Source organism: Mus caroli, chromosome 7 (genome assembly GCF_900094665.2).
Source record: "Mus caroli chromosome 7, CAROLI_EIJ_v1.1, whole genome shotgun sequence".
Classification (NCBI taxonomy): domain Eukaryota; kingdom Metazoa; phylum Chordata; class Mammalia; order Rodentia; family Muridae; genus Mus; species Mus caroli.
The window spans coordinates 53,024,694-53,049,434 of NC_034576.1; the positions used below are offsets into that span (position 1 = coordinate 53,024,694).

Here is a 24,741-nt window from a genome sequence, read left to right on the forward strand (position 1 = left end):
AGCAAAGCCCTGTCCTACAGAGATGCCTCTTTCCCTGCAGTGATGTGAGCTCTGTTCCTCTAGTGCAGGACCTGAGGGGACAAAGTTGGCTCTTTGGAGACATGGCCTTTGAGCTGGTAGAACTCCACAGGTGACCAGTAGATAGCCTGGGTCCTGGGGCTGCTCTTCCTGCAACCCAGTAAAGGGAACCTAATTAGCTGTCTGTGTGGGGCCCCTGCGGTGAGGAGGAGAGTGCCTGCAAGGGCCAGGTGAGTCAGTCCCTTCCTGCCAAGCATGCTTCATTACTGCTCACAGTCAGCTCTGACCGGCCATATGAAGCAGGTGCTGGTGGGAGCCCGCCTGACCCAGACAAGCAGCTTGCAGAAAGCCTTCACCTGCTCCTCTCCCAAGTCCGAGGTGTAAGCCAAATATTCCCCTCTCCATTCACCAGGAGCAAAGGAACTGGGCCACCTACCCATGGGGCCATGCGCAGGGGGAGGTGAGGAAGTACCCAAGGTGTGATTTTTAAGGAGACACTCACACTGGCTTGTAGGTCCCTGCAAATGGCACTTCCTGAAGGCATGCATCCTAGACACCTCCCTTGCCTACTGTTAGCACCCAGCTCCTGTTTCTGGCCTGTCGGTTCACAGAATGACCTTAATGGAAGTAATGGCTTTGGAGTGGCTTCAGGTTTGGACCTTGGTTCAAGCTGGAAGTCCGTGAATGAGATATTTAATCCTCTGTGAGATGTTCAGCCCAGACCTCAGCTTTCTCTGCAAAACAAGGCTCATGTCACACAACAGCTATGTGGGAACAGCTGGCTCAGCTGATCAGGCTGACGTCAAGTGAGAGGGAGGGGTCTTGATGGCTTCCCCCTGTAGGCCCCCATGGACTAGGAAGTCTCTTCTCCTCTGTGGTCCTCCTGTAGGCTTCCCTTCCCATCAGCCTCCAGTCAGGTGTCCTCTGCTGCTCCTTCCCTGGTGAAGGTAAGAAGTGAGCCTGTCTGTGACTATGCCTTGCCTGGTAGCAGCTCCTCTCCCAGGCTCATCTCACAGGTCAGTCTGGCCAGCCTGAGGTAGAGTGATTTTTCTCTCTCTCAAGGTGTCAGATATTCTTGAGGTTTTAGAATGTCTGTGTGCAGATGCAGGGTCTTCCCTTTTCCTTCAGACTTTAAGAGGAGAGAAGCAAGTTCGGAGATGTAGGAGGGTATCTTAGGGTTTCCACTGATGTGCAGAGACACCATAACCAAGGCAACTCTTATAAAGGACAATTGCCATGCACACTCCAGTAAAGTCTGCTTGACAGGCTGAGAAGCCTGGAAGCACTCACGAGGCAAAGAGTTTCACGGAAACTCACCTTCTGGAGCTTTGGTGTTCTCATTAGCCCATATACTCATACCCTATCCCCGCAATAGTCTGGTGTATGGATCCACGTGCTCTCTTTTAGTATTATCTTATTATAAGTGCCTTTAAAGATTGGATTCTGACATAGCTAAAGCCTCCCACCAGCGTTCCAATGTTCCAGAAGCCTAGGAGCTTGGAATCTGGTAGGAATGCAGTAAGGAAGTTACCTATGCAGTAACTAATTAAGCATTACAAAAGACGGAGCCAAAGCAGCTCAAGGCTGGTCTGCAGAGTGTTTACCATGTAAGAGCCAGGGAATCCCACTGAGTTAGAAATCTTCAGTACAGGCTACATTGCATATTAGAATTACAATGGTGAATTCTTCTGACAAATGGAGATTCTCCACAGATACTTAAAAGTTACTAGAAATTACCAGGGCCCAGGAAATAGGGGGGTTGTGGTATTGCAGTATTCTTGAGAAGGTCTGCTAAAGTAGAACCCCTTGTGGTGGGTTTAACAATAGACTAGCTTTACATCTGGCTCCTTTCTTAGTGGCAGCAGCCTAGTCCCCGCCTTCTTTTGATGTATGCATTCCTTTTGTATTGTAACTTGGTGGATTGTATCTCGTCTGGTTTCTTGCTTTTCTGCTGTATAAAAAGTTTGATGCTCGACCTGACAACATACATTCAGATTCTACACAATCTCGTGTGTTGGTCTGTCTGTCATTCGCTGACTCTTTGCCCACCTGTGACCAGAGACCCGTTCTATGCAGATAAAGGGACCCAGAGGGTCTGCGGCAGACAACATTTAACCAGGGCTGGCTTACAGGTTCAAGAGGTTCCGTCCATTATGATAAAGGCAGGAGCAGGGCAGCATTCAGGCAGACATGGGCTGGAGGAGTCGAGAGTTCTACATCTTGTTCCAAAGTCAAACAGGAGAAGACTGGCTCCCAAGCAGCTAAAAGGAGGGTCTCACAGCCCACCCCCACAGTGACATACTTCCTCTAACAAGGCCACATCTCTCAATAGTGTCACTCCCTGGGCCAAGCATATTCAAACCACCACAGAGGGGCTGGCTGTGGGTACTACCTCATCTCTGGGACCAGAGGGACCAGAAGGGCAAAGTGACTAATGTTGCATGTGTCAGAGGAGAGGTATCTGCATAGTGGTCCAGGTGGAAAGAGGTGGCCAGGCCCTTCTGGGCTGGAGCCAGAGAGTAAGAGCTTGGCTTTGAGTGGCAGGGTGTTTCAGTGTTTGACAGTTTACTTTTGTGGTCCTAGGCAGGCTCTCAATCCTCTTCTCCTTTGATTGCCCCATCATGCTCCTCTCAGTACTCTGTGAGGGACATGCAGCTCTTACCACCTGCAGGTATTGGCACTTATATCCAGAGAGGAATAGCCACTCCCCAAAGCAACCCAGCTCATAAGTAGAGGAGTCAGGGTTTAAACTCTAGACCCTGTGACTGTGGAGCTGAGCAGGCACAGTTTGCCACCCCTGTTGGCATAACTTCTAGGCTCTGCCCAACAGTCCCTTTTACAGCAAGCCAGGCCTATAGCTGGCTGCCCACGATCTACTAAATCTCAGTCTCAAGCCCCTCCTTCACCTTGAGGCTTGATTGACAGGAAAGAAAGTACCCCTAACCTATCCTCATCCAGCGCATCCCTAAGTTCTGCTAATGTTTCCTCCAGATGTGCCCTTACTCCGTCCCTCCATCTCTTCCAGAAGTTACAACTACCTGTTTGCACTTTGGGCCTCCCATGCTCTGACCTCCTCCACCACCTCTAGCTACCCTTCTCTCCACCCGTGACCTTCTGCCATCCTAGCAGCAAATGGGCAGAGCATCACTTCCCAGTTCCTGCCTTGCCCACCTTCTCCCCTCCTTCCCCTTGCCAGCTTGCCTGGACTCTTTGAGATTGCCTTCCTGCTCTGAGACCCAGCTTGAGTAATATCTCCATGAACCCTTCAGACACTCCCAGTCTGGGCGCTACATGCTTCCCTTGAGTCCCACAAGTTTCCTATGGTTGACTGCTCAGCCCCTGTGCAGATACTGGGTCCTTTCCATTATGTATTCCCTCTCCATATAGCAGAGCCAGTTCACCAGAAACCCTCCATACATGCCTGTGGAACTTAGGTGTATTTAACGGTCCTCTTATGGCCAGGCCCTGTGCCTGCTTCCACACAGCAGCTTGTATAACCCTATGTGTTGTTTTAGGACAGGTACTCTATACCCATATTACAGATATATAAACAGGTTCAGAGACCTTAGGAGTTTGCCCATGATCACACTTCAGTATCAGAGATTGGATACCATTTGTGTAGGAATGTGTCTAATCACAGTCTCTTCACTCTGTGAAGCCATTTTACCTAGGGTGTCTGTGTAAGCCAGGATGTAAGCCAAAGTGTTTTAACTCTGATGATGGTATTTGGGCCCTTCAGGAGAGATGGGGTAGATATTTTGGGGGAACATAGCACAAAGCCTCCAGCCCTACCTGTGGTTTCTTGCATTGTTGTTGATCACTTGGTAGCTGGGCAGGGGGACATCTTCTCCCAGTCTCCTGTGTCCTGGTTGCCTTACCCCAAAGCCTTGGGCCTCCTTGCTAGATGCTTTCTTCACCATGAGGCTTGATTGACAGGGCAGGTAGGCAAGTACTCTCTGTTCTTCTCCACGTGACCCTGTCAGAGCTTGGGAAGACCTCGCTGTTGGGCTGGAGGACTGTGTCTGTTCAGCTCCACATTAGCAGACATTAGGGTGACAGGTCCCCTGTCACCTCAGCTCAGTAATGTCCTCAGGGATGCTGCTCACTTGCCTCTTCACCCCTCTGCTTTTGCAGGTGGTCTACTTCACAGCCACATTCCCTTACGTCGTCCTGGTCATCCTCCTCATTCGAGGAGTCACCCTGCCTGGAGCTGGAGCCGGCATCTGGTACTTCATCACACCTAAGTGGGAAAAACTCACGGATGCCACGGTGGGCTCATTACTCTGTTTATAGCAGACTAGAATCAGGGGTGGTGTGTGTGTGTGTGTGTGTGTGTGTGTGTGTGAGAGAGAGAGAGAGAGAGAGAGACACACACACACACACACACACACACACACACACACACACACACTCAGGGTAGACCACTCTCCTGGATGTGGAGCAGCTGGGGCCAGTCTTCCCTTCCCCTTTGGGGTCCCCATGGCTACATCTTCAGGTCTGGGAGATCTTGGTGTGTTAGGATGATGATCAGGTAGCTAAGTGCTTTCAGATTCTGAAGTAGCAGCTTTCCATCTGTAGTTGCAGCCTAGGCCCTAATGAAGATGAGCGTCTGAGTCAGGGTTTCTATTCCTGCACAAACACCATGATCAAGAAGCAAGTTGGGGAGGAAAGGGTTTATTCAGCTTACAATTCCACACTGCTATTTATCACCAAAGGAAGTCAGGACTGGAACTCAAGTAGGTCAGGAAGCAGGAGCTGATGCAGGCCATTTTACTTATTGGTTTGCTTCCCCTGGCTTGCTCTCTTATAGAACCCAAGACTATCAGCCAAGGGATGGCACCACCCACAATGGGCCCTCCCCTCTTGATCACTAATTGAGAAAATGCCTGACAACCAAATCTTGTGGAGGCATTTTCTCAAGGGAGGCTCCTTTCTCTGTGATAACTCCATCCTGTGTCAAGTTCACACACAAAACCGTAGCTAGTACAACGGGGATCCTTTGGTAGCTTTGGGCCACCTGCACACCACTTATTCCTTACTAAGTATAGTGTGGTGGAAGCAGAGTGTTGCTGGTTGGAAAATCAGAGCACAGGCAGCTCTTTGGTTTTAAAGGCCCCGGACACATTTGCATATTTCCTGAACACAGATGTGGGACCAGCGGATACTTGAACTTTCTCTGTGTGTCAGGTGTATGGACATCACACTCTAAAAAATTCACCCTCACACACATCCCTCCCTGTGAAGGGTGAGTGTGTAACGGCAGATGAATTTTCAAAACTGCATTTCCAAGGGTACATCAAAAACTCATGGCAAGGATTGAGTTTGGATGCACATACCACAAAGAGTCCAGGTCACGACAGCATAAACAAGATAACAGTTGATGGCTGCTGGTCAAAGACCAGTTCAACCTTCTGTGATGTCACGAGGGATCAAGGGTCTGGTTTTCTTCCTCTTCATCCTTAGAGACCAGATCCCGAGAACTGCTGTAGCACCCAACATCATACCACCATTCCACCACCATTCCAGGCAGCAAGTGTGAGAGCCAAGGCAGAGAGAGGCAGCCTTCCTCTTTCAAAGAGCAGAGACTACAGATGTTCCACATAGTAATTGATTTTCACACAGTTGGCCAGAGACTAAGTGACAAGCTGGTCTTCCCTACTCGATCCTCTGTGATGGAGAAGCTGGACACAACACTGATTTTCAACTAATCAAAGCATTGTTTTAGGGCAGACAAGAAATGGGTGCTGGGTAGATGTGGGTTTTAACCAGTCTCACACTTGAGATCTACCTTTGCATTATTTTAAGTACATTAAAATTTTTATTTATATGTGTGAAGCTCAGGTTCTGGCAGTTATCCTAAGGCATAAGACTGTCAATTAAAAAGGGTTTTTGTTTTGAATCCGTGACTGTATTTGGTGTCACAGATTGTTCTTTGGGTGGGTAAGCACTTTGAGAGAGGGCCATCATCCTGTTCTGTCTGGTGTGATGTTGTAGGCCGGGTAACCTGGATGCAAAGGTAGATTTCAAGTGCAAGGCTGGTAAAGGCCCCATCCATCCAGCAGCCATTTTCCTTGTCCTCTCAGAAAGTCTGCAGATCGATTATCTCAACCCTTCCTTTTATTACACAGAGTTAGAATCTCCTAGCTAAGTCTTACTTTAGCTTCAGGAACAAGAGAGGCATGGCTTCTGTTTGTGCACTCTCAGCTCTTTTGTTCCCAGTCACCTCCGATTCACGTGGGAAGGTGACATGGTGTCAAGCATGCCACTGGAGGCTGGACTCTCTTAGTGACCTGACTCTCCTTCTTCCCAGGTATGGAAGGATGCGGCCACTCAGATTTTCTTCTCTCTGTCTGCGGCCTGGGGAGGGCTCATCACTCTTTCTTCTTACAACAAATTCCACAACAACTGCTACAGGTGCGTGCAGACATCCAATCCAGAGGCTGCAGGCCAGCAAAACAAAGCCTCGACACACACCCAAGGCAGAGTTATAGAGTCACCCTGGGCTTAGGAGGAGCAGCTGGCCAATGCCTTGTCACTCACTTCTTCATCTCAGCTGACCCCACTGACCAAGGCCCTGAGTGGGGACTCAGTGGCTACCTACAGGATGCAATGTCTTCTTGGAGAGGGTCACAGTGGCTAGGTGTGTCCTGTAGAAGTCCATGTATACAGTCATGGAGTAGTCATGTGTGTAGTAAGGTCACTGATCACTTGATTTCAAGAGGGGAAAGACAGCCTGATGCAGAGGAAGGGACAGCATGGAGCTAGGGGACATTTGAGGATAACTTTGCTATTTGTTACAAATGCAAGGATGTTGCCCTTTCGGACATCTGTTTTCTCATCTATAGAGCACAGAGTGCAATGTCGTGTGAGTAAGAGGTGATTCATGCAGTTACCACAGGGTATTTTGGACATAGTAGGTACTCAGTAAGCAACAGCGGTCACTATCATCATTCAGAATCAAGGTGCCAGAATCAGGGTGCACAATTTTAGCCCATAATTTCCTTGAAGGACAGGTTCAGATGCCAGACTCAGGCCTTTGAACAGTTTTGGTCACACTGCTCAACATCTACCAAGGCCAACTGGTCTGAAGGCCATCAGAGGGTAAAGCATTGATGTGTGCCTCACAAGAAATGAGGCTACATGGCATCGGAGTAGGGACCTTGGCTGAGAGCTAGAAAGTTATTCAAATTCAGTCTCACTACCAAGTCATCCATGGAACCGCCTGCCTCCGTTTGCTCTTTAGGTAGCTCAGGGGTTTATAGGGCAGATGTTTCCTTCATACTGGCTCTGTGGTGGGCTGAGTGAGGGGCAGAAGTCACCTTGTTCTATGTTCTCAGCCCCTTAAAGAGAGAGGTGAAGTTACTGCCACCATTACAGTATAGAAAGGGAAATGAACTGCTCAGGGTCATTTTAGGTTATACATGAAGCATACTAGCAACCAGGCATAGAGGTTGTAGGGTCAGGCTTGGATGGGTAATTAGGTCATAGGAGCTACTGTAGGAAGCTTGCTTTCATTCAAAATTGCAAGTGGTTGCTACCAACAAAGGGGGCAGGGTAGAAAGGGAAGCAGGAACAGGAGGGGGAGGAAAAAAGAGGAAGGGGAGGAGGAAGGCCAGGATTTTAATGTAGACCCAATGATCCTTCCTTTTTTCTGTGACCTCACATTTGAGCCTTGAGCAGGCTGCAAACACCTAGCTGTGTTACCAGCAGAAGGCTCTAGAACAATGGTCCTCAACCTTCCTAATGCTGTGACTTTTTAATACAATTCCTCATCTTGTAGTGACTCTCAACCATAAACATTTTTAGTTGCTGTGGTGATTTGAATATTCTGGGCTCATGGGTACTATTAGGAGAGGTGGCCTTGTTGGAGGAAGTGCATCACTCGGGGGTGAGCTTTGAAGCTCTGCCCAGTGTGGAAGAGTCAGTCATCTCCTGGTTGCCTTCTGATCAGCTTTTAGAACCCTCAGCTCCTCCAGCACCATGTCTGCCTAGATGCTGCCATGCTTCCTTCCATAATGATAATAGACTGAACCTCCGAACCTATAAGCCAGCCCTTTAATTAAGTAAATGCTGTCCTTTATTAGAGTTGTCTTTTCATGCAATAAATCCCTAACTAAAACAAAAGTTGGGTATTGCTGTGATAGACCTGACTATGTTTTGGTGTGGAGAAATGAGGATTTTGGGACTTTGGATTTGGAAAGTGGCAGAATGCTTTAAGGGGGGCTTAATGGGCCATCTTAGTAGGAATATGGAAGACATTGGTGCTGAAAGGTCTATATCTTGTTTGGAAGGCAACCAGGAGAAGACTGATTCTTCCACACTGGGGAGAGCTTCAAAGCCCACTCGCTCAGTGATGCACTTCCTCCAACAAGGCCACTCCTCTTAATAGTGCCACTTCCCATGAGCCAAGCATATTCAAACCACCACAGTTGCTACTTCATAATTGTAATTTTGCTAGTTAGGAATTTGTAATGGAAATATTTTGGGAGATAGAGTTTTGCCAAGGGGGTCATGACCTACAGGCTGAGAACCGCTGTTTTAGGACAAAGGTAGTGATGCCTGTCTCCATTGCTTCTCTTGCTCTTTTCAGCCCTTTGAGCCCTAGCCCCAGGCTGCCATCATAATTCTGATGTCACTTCAATGTCCCACTGCCTTCTATTCCTCCTAGTGGGCTCCTCATACCGAGTCTCAGAACTCTCCTTTGTTACTGTGATGGCTGGATTATCTTCTATCTTGATATTATAGTCATTTTTGGCCTATTATTGCAAGAATACTTTACATTGGGTAATTTATTAACAACAGAAGTTTATTGCTCATATTTTGGAAGTCCAAGATCAAGGTGCTAGGAGATTCAGTGTCTGATGAGGTCTCTCTCCAAGTTCTAGTTGGTCCCTTGCTGCTCCATATGAGTAGGCTTCAGAGCAGCACACACCTCACAGCCTCTTTCATGAGGGCATCGTCTTAGTCACTGGATGAAACCATTCTTCCAAGGCCCTGCCTTGTAATATGACCACACTGGGGATTGAGCTTCATCATACTAATTTGGGGGAAGACGTGAACATTTAGCCACTGTGAATTAGTTGTGACCCTGTCCTAAGGACAAGAAACTAGAGTTTCCCCCGAGGTTCCAGGTGAGGCTATTATAATGTTATGACATAGACTAATATATAAATATCTTTATTGATTCTATGAGAGTGTTATATAATGTATTTCAATCACTTGTATTTCACCCCTCCTCCCAAGCCTACCTCCTCCTCCCCACCTTCCTTCACTTTGTGTCTTTTTGTTGCTAGAAAACATTGCTAGAAGAGCTGGTCCTCTAACTCTGACAAGCTTTCTGCCCCCTCTTCTGTGACAGTCTTGAAGCCTTGGGAGTAAAGGTTGTGTTGTAGATGTATCAGTTGGGGAATTGGAGACCAGCACCCTAAAGCCAGCCATTCTCTGCTTTCTCAGATGGTCTCCATTTGTTGAAAAAAGACAACTCTTTGATGAGGGGTGAGAGCTATGTGCTTATCTGTGGAAATAAGAATGAGTGTTTAGATTACAGTTAGAAATTACACTGCTTTAGGAAAATAGATTTGAGTCTTTTGAGGCATTTTGGATTGACAGAAGGGCATCTGTGCTCGGGACTGCTTGCTTCTTTCCTTGGATGTATGTGTATGTAGACAACGTGTCCATAGATGGTCCTGCATGCACGTGGGCACATAAATACATGACACACACTTGACCTTCTCTGTCCCTTCCTCCTCACAGAGCTCACCTAACCTCAAACTCTGGTTTCTTCCTTCCAGGGATACGTTAATTGTAACCTGCACCAACAGTGCCACTAGCATCTTTGCTGGGTTTGTCATCTTCTCTGTCATCGGCTTCATGGCTAACGAGCGCAAAGTCAACATTGAGAATGTGGCCGACCAAGGTACAGGGCAGTTGTCACCCTGCTGTCCCAGGGCAGGTTCCTGGCTTACCTCACAAGCTTCTGATTTGTTCTATCCAGAACTTAGATAGATGGAGGTGGGGTGCTCAAGTGTCTTGACAGAGTGAGCAAGACAGGCTCCATTGGGAAGCTCATCAAAGAGCTAGAGCCAGCCTAAGACAGATCATTTTCAGCCTGTTCCCTCTTCCTCTTCCTTGCTCTCTTAAAGTCGCTCCAGCCTGTCTGGGTCGGGGTTGTGTCTGTTGTATCAGTTTGGCATGAGCAGGGGAGTCATTAGGCAGCCCACAGCCCTGCAGCTGCCCGCTCTCTGCTGTAGAAGTTGAGGGCTGGTGCTTAATGAGCTCCAACTGGACTTCAGGGAGCCTTGTCCTTACGAAGCACTTTCCTAATTGTTGGGTCAAGTATGTTCTCACGGCTTTTTCTGCTTAGTTAGCATTGCCTCCCTGCAGTTTTCTCCCCAGCCGAGTGACAAGGTTGAATGGGTGGTGGAGGTGGGAGTGTGGGATAAATGTTTACGCTGCACCCAAATGATGCTAACATCTGCATAGTGCTCTCCGAGTTTGTAAGGAGCCTTCCTTTGAATACATTCAAAGTATATTTCCAGGACAGCATTTGCAGAGGGAGCATTTGCGAGTTTTATTAACCTATTTCCACTCTGCCTAGTTCTACAGAGGATTAGAGTATTGCAGGTTTGTGGCCCCCTGGGGGGGGCTTCATTGTGGAGATTGCTGACTATTCTGGCCAGACTGACCAGGCATATGAGCTTCAGTGTGTGGGAACTGTGATGGGTGGGTGCAGAGAGGCGTGGCCCTGAGCCCCAGCCCCACCAGTGGTGGGAGGCTTGTCTAGTAGTTGTCCTTCAAGTGGCTCCCCATGGTTTTCAGAGTCGGCACACAGCAGAGCCACGTTCCAGAAGGTCACCTTTTTGGAGGGATGGCCCAGTCTCTTCCTGTTCGCTGGGCATAATTAATCACTGCTTCCACTCGTGCTAATACAGTCTCAAAGAGTTAAGGCTCCAGCGTATCCCAAGGGTATCATGATCTCTCCCTGGAGAGAGTGTGAGCCCCCAGAGGTGTTGGTTCCGTATCAGTGGGCTGTGCAGTGCTTTTCCTGGCTGAGAATTTCCCTACTCTCTTTGAGGCAGGAGATGCTTCAAAGGCCTTATCCTCAGGCACAGAGCTACCCCTAGCTGTTCTGTAACCTCAATTTCTTTTAGCAGAGTCATTGAGGCTGATAGTTTCTGCCCCACTTTCTAGAACATCTGAGGCATTTTGGTTTCTAAAACAAAATAACCACCAAACCTATCCTGTTGGGAACTAGGGGATGAACTGATAAAAAATAGTATTTGGAGTGGGGGGGGGGGNGGGGACACAGGCCACTTAGGCTAGCTGCCCTGAGCTGTCTCCTGTCCCAGTGAGACCAGGAGAGGACAGGTGCCATTAACACCCAGGTTAAATCTGTCTATCTTCCATATGCAAAGCAGTAGAAATTTCCAGCATGTTCCTCTGAAATTCCCCCTTTCCATAGCTGTTAACTCCCTCCATTTTACAGGAAGAAAATCACATCTAACTCAGGCATGAGAACAGTGGGGCTCAGTGTCCAGGAGGGTCCCTGAGTCTTAGGACCTCTTCCAAGACCCCTTGTGGGTCTTGGAAAATTCTTTGAAAAATTTTATATATTATACATTTTATTGTCTCTCTTATTTTTGAGATTATATATACGTTTCCCCTTCCCTTTCCTCCCAGGTAGCCTTCCTTGCTCTCTTTCAAATGTATAGCCTCTTTCCACCAATGGCTATTGCATGCATATACAAATATATTCCTAAAAATAAGCTGTATGATGTTACTTGTATGGGTGTTTTCAGGTCAGACCCTTTGGTATTGGATAACCAGTTGGTACGGTCTTCCCTGGGGAAGACTGTTTCTTCCACTCTCAGTTTTTTGTGTAGGGTTGAAGCCTCATGATTTTCCCCATCCTCTTTGGCATGTCCATCGTTGCCCTTACTCAGCTCATGCTGAGGCAGCCATGTTGGTGAGATGTCATGGGGGTAGTTCACACACATTCTATCTGTTCTTCTTAAGTCTATTTCCCCCTGTCCCAAGAAGGCTCCGCAGAATGTGTGCAAAGGGATGTGTGGGGTCAGCTGCACCCCAGCCTAGCTGAGCAGTATCCAGCATATTTGTACTCAAGACAGCTGCTGGTCCAAACACTGTGCTCTGATGGCTAGTCAGAAACAGCATCATAATGAGGCCAACTGGTTGCCGTGACCACACTCTTCTCAAGGAGGTGTGTCTGTCAGAATTATCGACCCTCCTTCAAAGCAGTAACACCCAAAGGGTGGAATGGTCTTCACGCACCACAGTTAAGTCCTCTGGTGGTGACCGTCCCAGAGCCTATGTGTCAGCCTCCCAGGATGGCTTTCTGGGTCTGTGTTTCAACTGTTGTTTAATACCGACTTTTCTTTTCTGCTTCACACAAGGAGCCCTTGGAGACTGACTCTACAGTCTTTTCAATAAATGTATAGGACAGCGGGTATCTTCGAGGTTCTATATTTTAAGCACCCCGAGGCCTTGTGCAACTCCAGTTTCAAAAATGTGCTGTTATGTTGGCTGGAGAAATGGCACAGCAGTTAAGAACACTTGCTGTTCTTTCGGAAGATCAGAGTTCAATTCCTAGTACCTATGCCAGGTAGCTCACAACTGCCTGTAACCAAGTCCCAGGGGAGCTGATGCCCTCTTCTGGATGCTGGGCACCTGCATGCTGAAAGGGCTCAGGCACAGCCTCCCCTAGCCCCCACAGTATATGGTACTCTTAGAAGCCATTGCTCCCCTGCCTGGGATGTGTGTCTCTGCTTTCTAATTTAAGCAGATTTCTGTATGAGCTTCTTTTCTTCTTGCTGTGATAAAATGCTGACAAAATCAACAAAATCAAGGAGGGAGGGTTTATCTGGCAATCAGTTTGAGGGGATGCATTTCTCACCATGGGGAAGGTATGAGGACTGGTACTTGCTGCTACATATATGGTCACATTTCCTCTGCAGTCAGGAAAGAGAGAGAGAGAGAGAGAGAGAGAGAGAGAGAGAGAGAGAGAGAGAGAGAGAGAGAGAGAGAGAGAAGATACACCTGTGCTTAGCTCACATTCTCCTTATTCAGCCTGGGGCCCTGGCTCACGGATGGTGCTAACCATGCCGGTTAGCCCAACATAGAGACTCCTTCACAGACATGCCCAGAGGATCGTTCCCTAGGTGACTTTAGATCCTGTCAAGTTGAAAGAATGGATCATCAAATTATCCCACTTCATCCCATTTGTGAGAAACAAAACTGCCTTCAGACACTGCCAGGTACCCCTCAGGGCTCAATATCAACAATTCTACCAGAAGGTAATAATTCTCTTTGCCTCCATTCAAATAAAAGCAGGTAGTTTCTTAGTATTTGCATGGGAGGTAGCCTGGTCTAATGAGCAGAGATGAACATAAGTAACAGACAGTGGAGTGAACCTATGGCCTGTGAAATCGTTCAGAATCTCAGTGGAGGGAAGGCTGTGGGTAGAGGGGCTTCGAGCTGGGCCTCCCTGACGCCATCTCTCTTGCTTTTTCCAGGGCCTGGCATTGCATTTGTGGTTTACCCCGAGGCCTTAACCAGGCTGCCTCTCTCTCCATTCTGGGCCATCATCTTTTTTCTGATGCTTCTCACGCTTGGACTTGACACCATGGTGAGTCCCTGTCTCTCCCATCCCTTCTCCTCAAACCCTTCAAAGACTCTACTTTCCATGATCCCAGGTCTAGTCTGCAGAAAAAGCTTAGGCTTATGGGTTACATTGAGGCGTCTCTTGAGTAATGTCTGGATGGTGACGGACCTGTCTAGAGTCACAGTAAGTCTCCTCTCTATCTCTCTGTCTCTGTCTCTCTGCCTCTGTCTCTGTCTCTCTCTGTCTCTGTCTCTGTTTCTCTCTGTCTCTCTCTGTCTCTCTGTCTCTGTCTCTCTGTCTCTGTCTCTGTCTCTCTGCCTCTGTCTGTCTCTGTCTCTGTCTCTCTCTGTCTCTGTCTCTCTCTCTCTCTCTCTGTTTAATCCGTATCTCAGGTTGGCCTTGAACTCTTTAGCCTCCTCCCTCAGCTTCCTGAATGCTGGGATATGTGAGCGAAACACCGCAGCCAATTTAACCTCACCTTTTTGGTGGTCATGTGATGGTGAGAAGGGACTCTCTTCTCTCTTCCATTCCCTCTTTCTGTTCTCCACTCCAAGTTTTAGCCTGCATCCTCCTTCCTTGGCATCATCTTGCCAACATGAACTCTGTAGGGCAGCATAAGGGATGATAATATGAAGTCAATTTTAGGAGAATTGCTTTGAGGCTGCACCTACTACAAATCATGCCGACAGGTGCTCAGAGTTTAGTCATTGGGTGCAAAGTGGGCTCTCCCTCAAGTAGGAGATCAAACGGCAGATAACTAGAGGAGAGGAATTTACGTCTCATGAATACAAAACGAAGCTAAGATCTCCTGATGGATGATTGTGAATGATTCCTTCGGGCTTTGGGGTAGAGTTTCTGGAGCTCATACACTGCTTGAGTTCTCCCCACTTTGTGTGTTGGCATCCAGTAAGGCTATTTAGACCCATCAATGGAATGGCGCTCTAAAAACCAGACAGAGCCCAAGCACAGATTTCCCTAGTGACACACTTTGGAGAGGGCTTTTTTGGGGGAGATAGTTGAGCTCAAATGCTTTTGTCCCGGTACTCTTTTAGTTTGCCACCATTGAGACCATCGTGACCTCCATCTCGGATGAGTTTCCCAAGTACCTGCGCACACACAAGCCTGTGTTCACCCTGGGTTGCTGCATCTGCTTCTTCATTATGGGTTTCCCTATGATCACACAGGTGAGAGTCCTCTTTGCATGACCAGATGTGGTGGGGCATGTATACTGACTGTCCAACAATCACTCTTGGGTAAGAGCCTACCCTGCACAGGTGATGGGGGGTCAGGTGCGAGACGTATAATGGCTGTCTGCCACCACACAGCTGAGAGCCTGCAGTCATGAGCTCCTTGTGGCGCAGGTGGAGGACCTGTGATGGCTGTCCATCCCTGTATTCGCATTTCGCAGACCTCTCAACCAGAGCCAAATCCCTGTCATTCCCATAGATGGCACGAGCTCAATGATGATTCTGACCACACGTGGAAATATGTCATCTTGGCTCCCAGCAAGGCCCCTAGTATCTTCATAATTGAGATGTAGTCTTCTTGAGCCAATAAGACAGGTGTGTCCTACTTAAAGAAAACAGAGACCAGGAACGTCCAGATTTATCCACCAGCCAAATTTCCAAGAAAGTCACTTGAGGTTTTTCCTAGTCTCGAGTGTGTTGGCAAATTACATGGTGACACTTAGGGCATACGCTTAGGGTGTTTGCTGTCACCATCCACTTCTCTGGGCCTTAGTTCTTGTATTTATAAAGTGGTGGAGGAATGAGATGGCCTCCAAGCCTCATCTGTTGTAGGGAGATTTCAGAGCAAGGCACAGAGAGAGAGAGAGAGAGAGAGAGAGAGAGAGAGAGAGAGAGAGAGAGAGACAGAGAGAGAGAGACAGAGAGACACAGAGAGACACAGAGAAAGAGAAAAGGAGAGAGACACAGAGAGAGGTTTGACGAAAGCCCAGTGTATTAGTCAGAGCTCTCTAGAGAGACAGAACTGGTAGGGATCAGCCTACACCACATCCAGAACAACTGTCTCATATCTGAGTGGCTGAGAAACCAATAGTTACTTAGTCCATGAGGCTTGGTGCCCCAAGCAGTCTCAGTCTGCTGCTGAAGCCTGAAGGGTTCCTGGAGAGCTGGGTTTGCCTTGGGAGCCTGGAAAGGCTGCTTGGGATATCAGTAGAGGAGTCAGTGTCAACAAAGTAAATTAACTCTGAGCTGAGAGGGAAAGCCAGGCTGAGAAAGATCCAGCACTCTTCCTTCTTCTGTGATCTTTTACATCTGGGCCCTTCCCGAGGGTGCCAACTGCATTCAGAGTGGGTCTTCCCAAGTGAATGAAGGCAGTCAGGAGAATTCCTCAATGAGGCTCTTGTTCAGGTGATGCTAAAGTAAATACAACCATAGCTAAAGGTCATATGAGAGTCAGTCAAGTGCATCTACATGGGTAGAAGTGGTCATTGACAGCTCGCAGCAAATATGAAGCCAGGAGGATGCTCTCACAGCTCCCTCAGAGGGTGACCTTTGCCTTGGGAAAAAATAAGATATTTAGCCTGCTTTTTGTGCTTTATAGATTCCCTCAGAGGTCATTGAGGGATGCCTCTGTTAAGCTGGACAAGTCTCCAGTTTACACGCCTTGTCCAGGTATAGGTCTCTGCTGTGGACCAGAGAGGACTCTGAACCTGCTGGTCCTCAGGAGGGAGAAGAGGGGCTATTATAGGTGGGAAGATGGAGCTGGGCCACGGGGTCCTATTTGATGGTGGCTGTTTTCTCTCTCCTGCTAGGGTGGAATCTACATGTTTCAGCTTGTGGACACCTATGCTGCCTCCTATGCCCTTGTCATCATTGCCATATTTGAGCTTGTTGGCATCTCCTATGTGTATGGTAAGGGGACACTCTGCCTGTTGCCATGGGAGGGCCAGAGTGTATGGCAGGTCTTGCTGACAAGTATGGACCCCATATTTAAAGGGTTTCAATGCCTCTATTTCTGAGCTTGCCTCATATTCACTGTGGGGAAATTGAATGAGAAACCAAAGGTGCCTGACTGTGAATCTTAGCAGTGTGTACCAGAAGATCATAGGACCTGGTTTTGGGTATGGGCTGGCACAGTTAATGCCTGTGGCCAGTGGGCTTCTTTGCTGGTGTGGGATTATTCTCCGTGTTGTCAGTATCATTGCCCATGTGCTTGAGGTGAAGGGTGGCTCCCCACAGCCCCAGGATACCAAAGGCCACTTGATCATAGAGCCTTCCAATCTTGATAAGCACCTGGGGGGAACTTGCCATACAGTATCTAAGTCCCAGATTTTCCCAGCAAAGAAACTTTCAGTTCCCTAATGGTTTACTAGTTCTGCCATCACCATAGCAACACGCAACCCATCCACTAGAGCTATTCTCAAGGATAAAGGATGGCAGCCATCTCCACCCTTTGTGCACAAGTATGTGTCCTGGAGGTCACACCAGGGGCCTCCTGGTTAGTCTGTCCAGTTTGGCTCAGGTACTGCTGACTCCTTTGTGATTAGACATCTTAGAATGGTCATTGGATAAGGCCACATAGCAACTATTAGGGAAATAAAACTTCCAGGGTTCAATGATCTAAAAGTATTGTAGTCGCTGAAGAGATAGCAACTTTGTTCTAAGGGAAAAATAAGTGAAATGAATTGCTTGGAATAGAGGTGCCCCCAGATCATCATGTGGGGAGGCTAGAAGTATTTTCAGAGCTCTGATCTTCAAAAGGGGGACAACACACTCCCCAATTTCTGTGTGCCCTGTGAAGAGTGTCTTGATTGTTGGTCTCATACTGGTAGGTATGCAAAAGTTATTGGATTTCCTGGAAATTGCATTAAAATAAAAAAGAAATAAAATAGAGCAGAAAATCAGGATAGAAAATGAAAATCTTTCATGTAAAATGTACTCACCCTAGAAACAGGAAGAGGCTACAATTATTAATTAAAAAAATTACTGAGCACCTGCCTTTAAACCTAGCACTGGGGAGGCAGAGGTTGGTAGCCAGCCTGGTCTACAAAGTTCCAGGATAGTCAGAGGAGTACACAGAGAAACCCTGTCTCAAAAAGCAAACAGAACAGAACAAAACAAAACAAAACAAAACAAACAAAATCTCGTGTGCAGTATATGTGTGTCTGAGTATGGCTATGTGCACCAGTGTTATGGGCATGGAGGTCAGAGAGGGCATCAGATCCCCTGGAGATCAAACTCTGCATCTTTACAAAAGCTGTATGTGCTCTTCACCACAGAGCCATCTCTCCAGTCTTGCAATTACGTCCAGATGAGAGTTGAAGGGGAATTTTTATAAGACTCGAGACCATCTCCCCATTTCGGGAAGAGTTTGATTGCTGCAAAAATCAGGGGGCTTCACTTATAGCTTGCCCGCAGCCATGCCCATGAGCATAGACTTGCTCCCTTTACCCAGTTCCTAACTGCTAATTGCCACAAAAGGCACATTCCCAAAGCCCTTTCTGGTATAACAGGCCTATTCAGCAAGGCTTGAAAACAATTAAACCAGGCATCTTTTAATATGCCTAATTTTAGAAGTTAAATCGTCTCTCCCAAACCTTAAGCAAATCTGGCTGTGAAGGAATGAGTAAACCCCAAGTACTTCCGTCACTGGGCTATGCTAATTTTCCTGGTACTCCGTTAACCTCTATTTTTATTTATTTATTTTTTTGAGAACTCTCTAGGTTTTCCGTGATGGTCATATGAACTTGTGGTTTGGTCATCAGTATATCAGGGCCTCCTCTGTGAGGAACACATCTTGGATACACCAGGATGAGTTTTTAGACATCCCCCAATACAGCAAGTGGTCCTCAACCTGTGGGCTGCGACTCCTTACGGGGATTGAGCCTTTCACAGGAGTTGCCTGAGACCATCAGAACACACAGATATTTACATTACAATTTATAACAGTAGCAAAGTCAGAGTTATCAAGTAGTGATGAAATAATTTTATAGCTGGGGGGTGGTTACCACAACACAGGCCACTGTATTAAAGGGTGGCAGCATTAGGAAGTCTGGAGATCACTGCAATGTGGTGACCTGTACTCAGGAAGCTATCAGGTCCCGTTTGCATATTGAACCCCCGTTTCTGATGGGTTCCACTTCTGATATCAGTGCCTTGCCTTCGAAGCAGCACTCCAGTGCCTTCCTAAACTAAGAGGTTGCCAGGAGGGTGGCGCTATGGATGAAGAACTGTCTCCTTTACATTTTACGTTACTGAAGTTTCAAAGCAGCCAGAAAGACAACGGTCATTCAGTTCCAGCTTAAGTGAGTGCTGGCCACTTGGGATTTACATTGCTTTTCACCTGTAGCCGTCACCAGACTCTAGGCAGAGCAAGGTGGATGCAATGGAAATGCTCTCCAGAGGGTGAGAGGCACCACGCCAGGCCACAGAGACTTGCTAAGTGCTGAGCCTTTTATAATATGGTCTCTTGGTTTACCGAAATCTTTTCCTCTGTTAGACTTGTCATCAAGCAGACCAAGCCCATGCACATGCCACTGCCAAGGGACCTGAAACTAAGCTCCGGAGATGTTGCCATGGCAGCTGTGAACCTCCCTGCAGAGAGTGTTTAGTGTCTATTTCAACATTCAGTTAGCCTCAGTATTCCTGGCAGTGAGTTATCTGTCTGATGGTTTCCTGTCTCAGGGAAACAGGGGTTATGGTGACCTAAGTTGGGTTCTTCCTTAGCCAAGGTTGTTGAGTGAGGGGCTCCCCCGCTCCCCCTGCCCACTGTACCTCACACACGGCCTCTGCTGTCTCTCTGCAGGCTTGCAGAGATTCTGTGAAGACATCGAGATGATGATTGGATTCAAGCCCAACATTTTCTGGAAAGTGTGCTGGGCATTCGTCACACCGACCATTTTAACCGTAAGGGCTGACCGCTTTCTCTCACAGCCTCTCCTGCATGTCAGTGCTTTACCTTTGAACACATGTGTGCCTCCTGCTGAGGCTGGGGAGCTGGTGGGATGGGGATTGGCCCTGTCTTCCAGGTGAGTGTACTGTAGGCCAGAAAGGTGAAGCGAATGAACTTCAGGTATCTGGCTGGTCAGGGATGGAGCTAGGATTGACCAAGCACATCTGTGTAGAGCACACACATTACATCCGTCTGCCTCTTGTGCTAGCAGATAGAAGTCAACAGCCATGTAGGCCACACATTTACCATGGTTCAGATTTTGTTCTGGGTGACTGGTGTCTAGAGCTCTTTCTCAGCAGTCCTGCCAGGCTGGTGTAGTGATCTTTGTCTTGCAGAAGGGGAATGTCCTCTTTCCTTTTCAGTTGCCATGATAAGATAACCTAACAAAAACAGCTCAGGGGACAAAAGGGTTTATTTCCACTTACAGTTCCAGGTTGTAGTTCATCATAGTAGGGAAGCCATAGTATCAGGAGCTTGAAGCAGCTGGGTACATTCAGTCAAAGGCAGAGAGAAATGATTGCACCCATGGTTGTTCATGCCCAGCTAGCTTTCCACTTTTCAGAAAAGGATCTCTTCTACTATTTCCTTACACGTGTGTCTGTGTGTGTCTGTGCGCATGTATGTGCAGGTGCATGTGGGAGCCTGAAGAGTCCAGAAGTCGCATTGGATCCCCTGGAGCTGGAGTTCAGGTGGCTGTGAGCTGTGAGCCAAATTCCAATCCTCTATAAGAGCAGCACATGCTCTTAACACTTTGAGAGGGCTATTTCTCCAGCCCCTGATTTCTGTAATATGAGATCCCTCTGCCTAGGGAATGAAGCTGCCTACAGTGGACTACATCTTCTCACATCAACTAACATAAGCAAGACAAACCCCACAGGCCAACCTGATCTAGGCAATTCTTCATTGAGACTCCTTTCTAAGCGATTCTAGGTGGTGTCAAGGGAACAATTAAAACTAAGTATCACGGGGAACCTGAAGCCTGGAGTTATGTGACTGAACTAGCATTGAATGTACAATAGTTTGTAATAGTCTGAATTTGAACCCACATGTTCTGGTTCCTAACCATTCTCAATATTCCTACTCTACAATTAATGTAGCTTTAATCAGGCATTTACTGCTGTTTTTATAGCTTTTGAGAGCCATGTTGTCACCTTCAAGTGTGGGGAAGGTGTTTTGAGATCATCTGACATTCCCTTTCCTAATGAACAGAGCCACAGATATGCCTGTAGTCTATACAGACTTAAACTCACATCTGTAACCCTCCTTATTGTGCCAGAAGCTATCAGCGTGGCTTCACTTTTTTCCCCAAGCAAATCTGCAGAGATTTTGTCTTCCCCCTCCTCTGCTTGCTTTTTGTCTTTTTCTGACTTAGGAGGATTCCTTTTTGAGGAAGCCTGGAGGAAGTTGCCTGTAATTTTTATTTATCCCAGTAGGTGGCACTAGAAACCAGCTAGAGAACCCGCTTTGCAACACCAGACACCAGCTTCTTTTAAGATGCAGAATGAATAAAAGCAGATGCAATGGAAATATATTTTTTCTTCATTTGCTTGCCTTTCCCCCCTCCCTCGTCTGCTGAGAGTATGTTCTAATCAAACCATATCTTTCTGAAAAGCTAGAGGTTTAGACAGAAAATCCATTCCACAATCTTCGTCTTCTGTGTGGACACCAAGAACTTACCCACATCTATATTGGTAGTGTGAAAAGCCCTGCTGGAGTTGGGGCATGAGACCTGAAAAATATTAAAGGCAGGTGCTCATGAATGAAGTGTGTCTGAGCCGGCTTAGCTTATGGGTGTGAAGATGATGTTGTTGCCTGTTGCCTGAATATGCTGTGTTAGCAAATCCTGTCCCTGTTGACCCCTGACTTCCCTCATTGTCATTCCTTGTAGTTTATTAACAGCAGAGTCAGCTTTACAATATGTTCTATATTCTGTCCTCCTTTTCCTTTCATCCCAGAAGAGTGTCAGAATTTTGCCTTAATCTGTGGAGAGGCATCACACGGCCATCTGCCTGCTGCTGTGTGTGTTTCAAGGCAGGCCCTTTATCGGCCTTATCGTTTACACCCATGCCATCTCCCCATTTTACAGATGTGTTCATTGAGGCCCAGAGAGGGTAAGGGACTTGCTCTAGGCCACAAGGCTGTAGAGCTAAGACATTGTCTGCGAGTTAGGGTGGCCTTTAAGCTCGCCCTTTGCATTCTGACAGTCTAGGAACAGCATGGCCTGTTTGGGTTAGAAGTCAAGTCTTCAGACTCAGGGAGAAGGAATTCTATTTCATTATTTTTTATTTCATTCTTGGGGAAGTTCTCAGTTTTGCTGTGATTCGGTAGATTACATGTCAGAAGCTGCGGAGACACCCTGAGACTGTCTTGAGCAGATTTTCTGTGCTGTTTGGAGGTAGGGATGTCTCCAACCAGTGTGTCTCCTGTGTCTGACTGGTTGCTGGGAAAGGCAGAGGTGGGCAGGACTCGGAAGCAAAGTCCACCCCAGTGCAGGCTCTCATCGAAGCTGACTTGGCAGAGGGAAATTTATGGCAAGCAACTGGGTTGTGCCTAAAAGTTTGATGTGATATTTGCGGAAGTGGACATGGGTGTCAAAGGTCTCTGCCCTGCTTGTATTTTACCATTTACCTCCGTGGCAGAGATAGCTTCCAGGTCCTGGACCAGGGTGAGATTATGGGTTTAAATCACTTCAGGGCCTCTGAGATAAAATCCATCATTTTTCTACATGCCGTCATGGATTTATGGGGCCATAAATATCCTCATGCAATTATCATATGCACAGTCTGATCACGTTACTGAAGGCACACACATAAGCAGATGCATTGCTATTTATATAGTAAATGAAACAGAGCAGCGTGCCATAATGACATCGGGCCATACTTCCAATAGATTGGCTAATAAAACTTATGGCTCCAGGGGCAAAAGTTGGAAAGGGAGGCTAATGTCGACCTTGCTTTCCATGGAAGCCTTGTCTTTGGGCTTACATTGCTTTGAATCACCATATGAATTTCACTGAAAAGAAGTCCCTGGCCCTGGCAGCCTGGGTGCTGAGGCACTGGTGTGGATGTTTTGTGTTTGTCTCGGGCTTCACAGTTCTCCAAAAATCTCCCACCTGCTATTTCCCTCCGATCATTTTGTTACACTGCAGCTTACTGTAGGAAGAGAGACATAGAGCCGGGGAAAGGGTGTACGTGGATAATTCTAGGCTTATGCTGCCACAGGCAAGAAGAATACGCAGAATCATGTTGTCTTGAGAAATGGTCTCCACAGGCTGGGCTGGAGCTGTCAGAAGCCTGGCTCTGTATACAGATGCCTCTGACTTCAGTCTATGCCTTCCCTTGGCCCTCTTCAGCTGCCCAGTCAAGCCTTCGGACGGATCTCAGAGCTCTTGCTGGTCGAAGTACGATGTGACCACAGATAAGGGCCAAAACCCAAATCATGACCTTTTAAGAATAAGGAAGGTCTCTGGAGTAAATACAGACTTCTGCTCCCAGAGAATCCCAGCACTGCATACATGGTGTGAAATAAATCCATTTTGTAGCTGAGAATCTGAGAGGCCCTGCAGCTCATTAGCTCAGGTCTCTGGGGTCACTGGTGATCTCCCTCTCCCCCTCCCCTCCCCCTCCCTTCCCTTCCCCCTCCCTCTTTCTTCCTCCCCCTCCCCCCATGGCTTATTATAGGACTGTGCGTCTAGATCAGTCACCTGTGGGGGACCAAGGACCATGTTGAATCTCACACAGCCAACTTTAGAGGCAGCCTCTACACGTTGGCCATTTCTTGTGCAAGAAGGAAGCGAAATGGATTCAATGAAAAGGATTTAGATCTACAAATTTGGCATATCATTCCCCCATTATAACAAAGGCTTAGTTATCAATGATAGTGCAGTCAGTCTCCTCATAACTCCCAGCGGTCAGGCACTGTGCTATGTTCTCCTGGTGTGGCCATTGACTTCGTGTTCGAGGACAAACACAGGAGCAGTAGCTGAGTGTGTGTTTCCACCTTCGCCATCTTGAGGTTTTACTTCCTTCACTGGGAAAACCCCCTTTCAGAGAGATGAGAGTGTACACAAGACAAGAGGAGCGAAGCATGCGGCCGGGTTCCGTACGTGCGTGTTGAATGACTGAGTGACTCACACCATCACCCTAAGGCACCTTTCTCTTCTCTCTCAGTTTATCCTTTGCTTCAGCTTCTACCAGTGGGAGCCCATGACCTACGGCTCTTACCGCTACCCTAACTGGTCCATGGTGCTTGGATGGCTGATGCTCGCCTGCTCCGTTATCTGGATCCCAATAATGTTCGTGATAAAAATGTATCTGGCTCCCGGGAGATTTATTGAGGTAATTCTATTGGCTCCTTTCCCCCTGCTAGCCTCTCCCAAGGGAGAGATCCTAAAAGCTCTATGCATTAAAAACAAAAGATCCGGTAAACATATTCAAGAAGGATACTGGGTGAGTAAGTCATCCCAGTCGTCACTGATTCTATTAAACTCATTTTAATTATATATTATTCCTGTAGTGGAGGAGCCCAGCCAATCATCAGGCTGAGTGAGCTGTTATTGTGCTGTTCCTCACAGTGGTGGCAGCCTTGGGACGAGCAATCTGAATGTCTCCTCTTCCCCAGAGCTCCCATCCCCTCCTCCTCAGCCACTATCTACATCTTGGAATTAATTTTTTAACACAGGGGTCTCCTCTCCTGGTGTCCCTCTGCCTCCAAGCTTCCTCCCTCCTAAATGTTGATTGCCATTAGACTTAAAGTCACCACTGCTCCCTTTGTTCCTGAGTGAAGGATGTCTGATTAAACATTTGATGACTCTCAACATGTTCTATGCAGTCCAGGGCATGGCTAGCGTGAGGGGAGACTTGCTTTCCCTTACCAACTGTCATATTTAACTTTCTGTTGCTGCAATAAAATCATGACCAGAAGCAGCTTAGGGAGGAAAGGGCCTATTTCATCTCAATATTGCCCAGTCACAATCTTCCCTGAGGGAAGGAAGTCAGGGTAGGAGCTCAAGGCAGGAACCTAGAGACAGAAGCTGAAGCAGAGATCATGGAGAGGACTACTTCCTGGCTTGTTCCTCCTGGCTTGCTCAGTTTGTTTTCTTATGTAAATTGAAGCCATCTGCCCAGAGGTGGCACTGTCACCATGGGCTGGGCCCTCCCACATTAATCATTAATTAAGATAATGCC

General features: G+C 47.4%; 1 protein-coding gene across 3 annotated transcripts in view; it reads left to right on the forward strand.

Annotated features, from left to right (window-relative positions):
* The window catches only part of Slc6a5 (solute carrier family 6 member 5), a 53,185-nt gene that overhangs the window by 21,972 nt on the left and 6,472 nt on the right, over positions 1 to 24,741 (forward strand). For all 3 annotated transcript variants that reach the window (XM_021167225.1, XM_021167227.2, XM_021167226.1), the window contains 8 exons: positions 4,153 to 4,287; positions 6,329 to 6,432; positions 9,810 to 9,934; positions 13,551 to 13,663; positions 14,692 to 14,823; positions 16,416 to 16,515; positions 19,409 to 19,509; positions 23,725 to 23,892. In XM_021167225.1, the coding sequence (XP_021022884.1) occupies positions 4,153 to 4,287; positions 6,329 to 6,432; positions 9,810 to 9,934; positions 13,551 to 13,663; positions 14,692 to 14,823; positions 16,416 to 16,515; positions 19,409 to 19,509; positions 23,725 to 23,892 (978 nt within the window). The remainder of the gene's footprint in view (positions 1 to 4,152; positions 4,288 to 6,328; positions 6,433 to 9,809; positions 9,935 to 13,550; positions 13,664 to 14,691; positions 14,824 to 16,415; positions 16,516 to 19,408; positions 19,510 to 23,724; positions 23,893 to 24,741) is intronic.